Here is a 9,192-nt window from a genome sequence, read left to right as displayed (position 1 = left end):
AATGTTCCTTTAATTATACAATGACTCTCATGTTTAACTGTTGCTCCATGACTCCACACCGCACACAGCCAGCTGAAACTGGATTTGGTAATGAGGTAAGATTGAGTCTTGAACTATTTGTTTCTTTCCGTAGTCAGCGTTTTGTCCCTCCTGTCCTGTCTCGTCCTGTCCCCGTCCTACAGCTGCTGAATCATCTCTGCTCCATGTTCCGGCTCAGTACCTCCTTTAGTTATCATTACACATTACATCTAACTTCCCATTGTAACCTCTTCTTCTCCCCTACAGCCAATATTTATTAGTGCACATTTAGAACTACCACGTTACGTTGCATTTTCATGGCATCTGCTGTTCTCCTTTCTCTCTCACTCTCACTGTGTCTGAATAAAATGGTTTACTGCCCAGATTAGTATTAAACTATCTGAATGTATTAAATGCTTATATTGAATCTGCAGTGCTCTGAATAAATGAGGACACCCCTTTTGAAAAATGCAACTTCTACCATCTTCTCTGTGAAGGTGAGAAATTGCCAAATTTTTACAATACTGAGTTTAATCACCTAACTCAGAAAGTTGACAGGGATTGAGTCATATAAAATGAGAGAGTTTGATGAACCTTTTTTTTTATTTTTACTGCCACAAAAGTGTGCTCACCTCAAGAAAAAAAAAGTGCTGTGCTGTAAAAACGATGATACCCCACAAAAAAATTCTGCTAAATCCAATATTTTTCAAGGCCTAAATATTTAAACACAGCACACAACTGCATCCACATCTTTAGAAAATTAACTCTTTCATTTGATGGATTTTGTATGGAGAATGACACTCAGGTAATATTTTCAGATAAGTGACATCATGCTTGGACACTGCATCACTGTTATCCTCTTCTTCCTCAGAAATCAATCTGTGCTTTATTATCATACTGAAAGATTTCCAAATGTCAGTCAGCGGGTCAGGGGGGTCAAATTCTATCACACAGGGGGACAAAATTCAAAGCATTTTAGGCAATTTAGGTCGCAGGACAAACAGGAAGAACATTTATTGAACAGACTAAAACTAACCATGTTTTGAATATAAATATGAATTGAAACAAACTGAATACTACTGTATATTTTCCACAGTCAAATAAATAAACATAAATATTTTGGTCTACATAAAAATATCTAGTGCAAAATTGAAAACATAAAATTGGAATTGTTAAATTCTTAAGTTAGATTTAATTAATTAAAAACTTAAACAAAATTTTTAAATATTACCTCTGAAAACAAGACACAGGTTTACTAGCAATGTCAATAAATATATACTCTGTCGCCCAGCTGTTTTCAAAACCCTTTTTTTTTTTAGGGGCTGGCTTAAATGTGATGCTACTAATTGTTAATTGTAAACATCCAAAGATGCCTGATGGGTGTGCCGTCAGGGAAGCAGGAATTGGGGTTCTTGCAGGTAGCATGTTGTTCGGCATGGCAGCTGCAGGGCTGCTCTTAGAAATTAGACCGATGAAATGGTTTCGTGGGCCAGATATAATTGTATCCTGGGCCTTGAGTTTGACACGTGATCTTGAGCATGGAGTAATGGCAGCAGCTATCTTTGATGCCGACACCTGCTCTTGTGTAACTTTTTTAGCCATTTTCATCATTATGCTTTATTGTGGGTACTACGCATTTTTCATTCTATTCTTCATCCTTGTGACGCCAAATAATTTTGAAAAAAATGTGTGCAAAAACATTTATGTTTGTCTCATCACACCAAAGTATGGAGTCCCAAAAGGCTTCAAGTGTGCCAACATGGGCCCTGGCAAAAGCTAGAAAGAAACACCCCCGTTTGACTTCTTAGGTTTTGAGCTGTGGTAAACTGGCAGACAGTTTTTCTTCCACTCTTTTCATCATAGAATTCCATATGAATTTTTTCCCGCCCTCATCCAACGTCAGCTGGAATTGGCTCCATAAAACCCCACGACTCGGAAACACACAAGAGGTGGAAGATGAATGAATGAATGAATGAATGAATGATCTGTTTTTTAAGATTCTTTTCTTGCTATTGGAAATTTATTGGCACAAGACATGAGGCTGCGTGAGCGCCAGTGTGAGAGTTAGGCATCTCCAGGGCAGAGCAGATCAACAGCTTTAATACCGATTATCAGCAGGTTATCCTGAGACAGCACTGGAAAAGTCTTTTATATTAGTGACACAGGCAGGAATTGTCTTTATTCTCCTTTGGCACTGAGGCTTGTTGGAAATAAACGGATGGTGTGCTTGTTCTGTAGTCCATCGGACCAGGATCCTTCCTGAGCCAGGTCCTGTGAGAGTCTGAACACAACCTAAAGCTGCAGTCACTGCAGTTGTAGCTTCTTGTGAATTTTCCCGGGACATCCTTTGTGACTGGTTATGGACTAACAACATGATCTGGTCACACCTACATTTAGTATATTTGAGTAGTCTGGCAATCTAAACATGTAGAAAGTTCATCATTGGTGTGAGACAGACCATGTGTGATGAAGTGAGATAATGCTGAAGCCTGGATTTAACAAGATTAGGATTTAACCTTAAAAATTCAAAATGGCAAGACGCACTTATCCTTGTGTGTCTGCGCGTGTGCACCTCACAAATTGGGAGCATTTACCCTGCTTATTACTGAGATGCTATGTGGGCGGCGTGGAAAGGAGTGTAATTAAAATAGTTTCTGAGAGAAACAGCACACCACATCAGAGGTTCCTCCCTCTTCCAGAATTTAACCACATCAAGAGCGTCTCACTTAGGAACAACCTCAGATACGCACTGATGTTGGCTGATGTTTTGGTGTGTAGTCTGACTCGCAAGGGGTCTCGGAGGCATAATAGTGCACACATTTGTAATTAAAAGAGCTGCTTTTTCTGATCATCGGGGTAAATAAAGTGACAGAGGCAGCTAACTGGGTGATGTATGGGAGGGGAAGACAAATTAACCATGGGCCCTCAGGGGATTCTCAGCAGAGGCCTTCACAGCAGCAGTGGGGCAGCGCCAAGGGGCAGAGAGATTTGTAGATGATGGTGCTAATTACCAGAATGCAAACCCTAATGTGACCAAGATGGAAGCAATTTAGGCACAGTCATTTAGCCTGCTGCTCTTCCGCCCACCGGCTGCTGCCTAGCCAGCGCTGGGACATTTGGATGGGAAAAGTCTGGGATGATCCATCGCTGGGCTGAAGGATGGAGAACACTGCGCCGCATTAATTCACCTTTTTCTGCCTGATTTCAGCTGAAATTAGCTGCAACTTCTGCTGCAGTCAGGAGGAGGAAGGAACATGCGAACATGCGAGAGCGAAGGCGGCTGTGAATTTTGAACCGCGGACGTTTGAATCCCGGGTAGAACTGCAGCAGCAGTTTGTCTCCTCTCAGGAAGGAGCTCCGGATGTGAGACATGGACATGTCAGACCGGGATGAATAGGTTCTGACTTTATCTGGACCGAAAAATCCAAGTGCTGAGGGACTTTAATGACACTTCACCTCAGGCTGGAAGAGGGAGAAGATTGTTGTTCCGCCCTTTCAGTCTTGAGGTTCCTGGTTGATCCAGACTTAAGCTCAGGGGTGGCTGTGGAGGAGCAATGCCCACCCCCTAAATCAGCTCTACCCCCTCCTACAGGTTTCAAACCCTGGCTCAAAGGCACTTCAATTTTTAATCCAAGTTTACTTTTATTTTGGGTTAGGATCCACTTGCTGTGATCCTGACTCTGTTTTTGTTTGTGGTGCTTCTGTTTTAATGTTTTATTCTCACTGTTTCCTGTTCACTTTTATTGGCTGACCAACTCAGGCAGATTAATCAGCTCAGTTGTGAGGAGATGTTCACCTGTTAGCCCGACGCGGTACAGCCCACCTGGATCGTTGCTCTAATTAGGCTTTTGGGATATTTCGGAGGAGGCGTCCAGAGGGCAGAGCTGCTCAGCCACTGTGTGTAATCTTATCCATGCCGCAGTCCTCGCTTCACACGGGGCTGATACCTTTGCCTCCCCCTTTCCTTTGTATCAATTGGTCGGAGTTCAGCCTATTGTCGCCACAGGCTTCTTTTATATGTGCGCTCGGTCTGAGCTTGGGCTCTCAGTCAGACCCGCAGAGGGACTGAAGCAGCAGCAGCAGCAGCAGCAGCAGAGGCGAGGAGCGGATCTTTGCAATTTGCGGTGTCTCGGTGTGCGCTCCAGCTTCGGGGCCCCCGAGACGTTAATGGGACCCCGAGAGCCGTGTGGGAGTTCTCCGTTTTTTCGCAGCAGCAGTCGCTCTCCGGCCATGCCACAATGCTGATGATACCTCTGCTGGTGTTGTTAAGCCTGCTGGATCCCGTTCGTCCCCGGGCCCGCTGTGACCCTGCTCTGGCTTGCGACCCCCGGCAGCGGAGAGACGCCGGGGGTCGCGGAGGAGTTTATGAGCACCTCGGAGGAGCACCAAGACGAAGGAAACTCTACTGCGCCACAAAATATCATCTGCAGATCCATCCTAACGGGAAAATAGACGGATCCCTGGAGGAAAACAACCCGTTCAGTGAGTCTCGGCTCCTTTACGCACAGACCTAGACTCGTACACATGTGCCGTGGAACAGCAGCTCACTGTTACATTAAAGCTGCCGAGGAAACTTCACACTGAAGCTGTTTAGTCTCATTCTCAGTTTCACTCAGTTTGAGTCCTGACGGATGCATTTATCTGATCAGGGGTCATTAAAATCTGTCAACAGGCCGCTGAATAATCAACACTGATGAACAGAGATAATGAAGCGTGAACTTTCAAACTGCAGCGGAAATGACTTAGTTTACTTTGACTACCACGTGTTTGTCATATTGTCGATTTATTTTCTATGAAACGTGATGTTTTTACTGATCAACATGTAGGGACGAGCTGAGGACTCTGCCTTGTCAAACATCCTGATGTGACGTCATCTAACACTCAGTCTATGTTTCAGGCATCATGGAGATCACTGCAGTGGATGTGGGTGTCGTAGCCATCAAAGGGCTGTTCTCTGAGAGATATCTGGCCATGAATGATAAAGGTCGGCTCTATGCATCGGTAGGTACACATTCATCATCATGTACCTCCTTTTCCTCTTCTTCCCCACCACAGAGGGATCACACATCATTAATCAGAGAGATGCTCTCCTGAGAGAGAGCCTCAATGACTTGCATGTGCTGCGTTTAGCTAACCGTTTCCCCCCTCACCTCCTCAGGAAGTGTTCAACAGGGAGTGTGAGTTTGTGGAGCGGATTCACGAACTTGGGTACAACACCTATGCATCTCGCCACCACTCCACCGAGCAGGTGCTGCCACCAGGGGGTGGCAGTGGCAGCAACAAGCGGCGGGCCAGCGCCAAACGCCAGTGGTATGTTTCCATCAATGGCAAAGGCCGGCCACGGCGTGGCTTCAAAACCAGGAGCACAGATAAAGCCTCGCTTTTCCTGCCCCGGGTGCTGGGCCACAAGGACCATGAGCTGGTGAGGCGGCTTAGAGAAAGTCAGAGCACACACCACCACACGCAACGTCACAGCGGCCGTCGAGAACGTAGAAGGCGGCGACATCGTGCCAGGAAAGGCCATGATGGACAGTCAGCTAATTAAGCAGACTTGTATAGACTGGAAAATGGACCCTGATCTGGGTTGTGGTGGATAAGGACACAATTCTGTGATCTGGATCAGTGGAAGTACAGAGGAACACATCCAGAGAAGAAGAAAGGACCTGAGGCTTAGGGATGGGACATACAAATCCTCCGCTTTCAGAGACACTCACACGCACTCATATACAAACTGTATAGCTTTCTATTTCCTGATGCTTCTTTCTTGTTTTTGTAGAGAGCAGTGACTCATATCAACCATGTTTCATATCTACAGTCCGAATGGATGTCGCCCAGAAAAAGCAGCATGTCATCCAGAAAAGCACTTTCTGTCATATTTGCATTAATGAAGTGAGAGTCACCGCTGCGCTGGCATTCTGACATCATGGTCGACTCACTGTAAACGACAATATTTATTTGGTCCCATACTTATTGATCTGGTGTTAAGTTATTGATAAGACTCTTTCTTCTTGACCAGTGTTGTCCACATTTTTTTTTCAGACCGCACACCTTCTCCTGAGTGTGCATGCATGCATGTGTGTGTGTGTGTGTGTGTGTGTGTGTGTGTGGGGTTGAGTGTGTGTCAGTTGCCTAGGAGCTTCCATATTAAAGCACTGATGATCATGATTTGTAGTCCCGAACAGCCACCGAACTTTAATTTATTCCAAACAACAACAAGAGCATTTATGTATAGTGTGCCCAGTTTGTTTCTGAACAGTAGATCAATGTCATATTGTTTGTCTGAGTTTGGTTCACGGCAGGATGACTTGTTTTTGACATTACATGTAGAACAGTGGGACCAGAGCTGGTTTTATTACTATGATACAGATGTTCTGCTGTTATCAAATCGGCTTCGCACAATAAGACCAGACTGGTCTAACTGGAGTTAGTTCATAGCCCGCCCGCCATGGAGCAGCAACGTAACATTGATCAGGTTGTCTCAGTTCTGCTGACTCAAGCTCAACATCAACTTATAAAATACTAAAAGATTTTGGCTCATGTTTCCACTGTTTTGTATTTTCATGTTGCTACTGAAACACTGAAACAGGCTCCACCAATTGAAACAGTCAGTTGATGGAGCCTGAATTTAGCCACGCCCCTACACCTGTGTCACCCTTCCTCTCTGTTATTGTTGTTGTAATTGTTCCAGCTAAAGGTGTGCTGGGGAACATATTTACAGATGGCTGAAAATGATATGAAAGTATTACCATTGAAACAGGATTCCTCCTTTAATAACCCACATTGTAACACCAGCGGAGATCTAACACTTAATTAAAGATAAAGGTTCTCGTAAATGATGCCCATCCCCTTGTGCTGTGGTGATTGGCTGGAATTACACGAACCCACTGCAAGCCTCAGCTGGACTGTAAGGAAAGAATCCCTGGTTATACTAACAATGATGAAATGTTACAATGGTGCAGACACACTGGTGACAGGAGGTGACAGTGAGTCCTGTCAGATGACGTCCCGGGAACAGTGATTTCCCGGCAGAAGAAGAAGTGAATGAAGGAACAAAAAGGAGTCTGGACTCTGAGGATCATGGATCCATTTCTAGATTTCTTCAGTCCCACTGTAACGCTCGTCCTTTGCGGTGGTCTTAGCTAGAATCAATGTCGTAGCTATGTTACTGTGTCATAGCTAGCTAACAGGCTAACATTGTTAACGTTGTTCTACAGCATAAATGAATAGATCCATGAATGGAGTAGAACCATAAAGGTTTAGCTTCACACAGAGTCTTCATCAGCGGTCTAAGAATGGAGGTTGTTCTCATTTTTGTTATTCACGCTGAGCTCACAGCTGCGTATAACAGTGATGACCACTACAGGCTTAAAGGCCTTTTAGTCAGTACAGGTGATTTCACCTCTATTGTGACAGACTGATTTGGATTTGGATCTGGAGCTGAACCTCTGCGTGTCATCGATCCACAGCTGATATATTCAGACTCAAAAATGGGATGTGAATCTGTTGAGTTCAGTGTAGCTATGAAAACCAACAAGCATAGTGTCTTAAGCACAAGTTAAGAAGAAATTAACTGAAAATACAGTGAAAAATGACTAATGATTAATTCAACCTCTTTATTTTCATATTTACAAGGTACATGTGAACGAATAGTTAACGTAAATAACGTGAATGTACATTTTCATTTGGGAAGTGATTAGAAACATTAATGTGACCAAAGTTCCAGTCGTGATTTTGAACCAGGTGTGCAGAATGGCCCCTATAGGTAGCTGCAATAGAAATACTTGTCATCTTATACCTGCAGGCTGGGGAGGCTTCCTGACCTGGACAATAGCTCCTCCCAGGGGGGGCCTGGGAAGCAATGCCGCCTGAGACTTTTGGGCTGTTTTTCTGAAACACCAACCAAAAGCCACAGAGTCAATAAACAAGGCAGGCCCTCCTGAAAGCAGAAACTGTGTCATACAGAGTGTAACACCTCGGCATGGTTCGTTGTGAATGCCAAACTCTAATATTACGGAGCAAGAATGTAGGGATTCAGAGACTTCAGCGGCGTTTTATGGCCCCACTCCCTCTGTTTACCTTCCGTAACTCTTCCTACATCTCCTCTCTGTCACCTCATAAGTCAGTATTTATAAGTTGGGGAGTAAAAGAAAAACTTCACCAGCAACACTGACGCTGAGGACAATCGTCTTGTGAATTACATAATGATGGTTGGTTTCCCTCAGCTTCAGGAAACTGACAGTCAATGGGAATCGTTGAGTGAAGTTAAGCTCACTGATTCTGCTCCACTTTAGGTAACAAGCTCACTGAGGTCTGACTGGACGGAAATAACAGTGTCATTTCTTATTGGCTGCACTGATCTGTGCCAGGACACTTCTGTCTACATCATTATTCCACTCCTAACAGTGAACGGCTAACGAAACCTGAAAGACATGAACAGTTTGTTTCACTGTGCCTGTTAATTGCTTCAGTTTTGGACATCGGAAAGTTTTCCTTAAAGATAAGTTGTCAAGCTGAGCGACTTGCACAACCTCAGCCAGTGAACTGTGAAAAGATATTTCAGATTTGTGAATCTGTAACTGTGCTTACATGTAAAAAGATGACAGCTGCTATAACGGTACCCACAGCTTCCTTGCTAACAGCAGCTAATTGTGATAACTACAGCTAATGAGCTAATCATAGCTGCTGAATTTAAAGTGCTTTTGCATCAATAATATGTGTTAATAACGTGCTATTAATATAGATCCTACCTTAAGTGTCACTTATGTGCATCCCAGTGAGTTGCTATTCAAATTTAATAATTTTTAGTGGTAGAAGGATCCAAAGAAAAAAAATCCGGGGAAAAAGAGAGTAAAGAAGTTTGAAAATGAGCCAGAAAAATGTGAGGAAAACAAAGATGATAAGGGAGCTGGAGTCAATCCCAGCTCACATTAGGAGAGGGCAGTCCATCACAGGGCCAACACACAGTGACAGACAGAGGCCAACAACCACTCACACATACAACAATTGAGAGTCACCAGTTAATCTAAACATGATGTCTTCGGACGGTGGGAGGAAATCCATGGAAGCACGAGGAGAACATGCAAACTCTGCGCAGAAAGGCCCCAGGCCTGGAACTGAACTCGTGACCTTCTTGTTGTGGGGCAACAGCGCTAGCCACTACACCACCATGCTCCC

The 9,192-nt window shown here is 44.2% G+C and overlaps 1 protein-coding gene across 1 annotated transcript; it reads left to right on the top strand.

Moving 5' to 3' along the window:
• The first annotated feature begins 4,079 nt into the window (after nucleotides 1–4,079).
• On the top strand, nucleotides 4,080–6,816 carry fgf3 (fibroblast growth factor 3). The gene is made up of 3 exons (XM_029498680.1): nucleotides 4,080–4,500; nucleotides 4,916–5,019; nucleotides 5,177–6,816. The coding sequence occupies exons 1-3, from the start codon at nucleotides 4,257–4,259 to the stop codon at nucleotides 5,561–5,563; spliced, it is 735 nt and encodes a 244-aa protein (XP_029354540.1). The 5' UTR covers nucleotides 4,080–4,256; the 3' UTR covers nucleotides 5,564–6,816.
• Nucleotides 6,817–9,192: the final 2,376 nt, after the last annotated feature.

This window comes from Echeneis naucrates, chromosome 3, assembly GCF_900963305.1.
Source record: "Echeneis naucrates chromosome 3, fEcheNa1.1, whole genome shotgun sequence".
Classification (NCBI taxonomy): domain Eukaryota; kingdom Metazoa; phylum Chordata; class Actinopteri; order Carangiformes; family Echeneidae; genus Echeneis; species Echeneis naucrates.
This window is presented reverse-complemented; position numbering and strand designations above follow the sequence as displayed.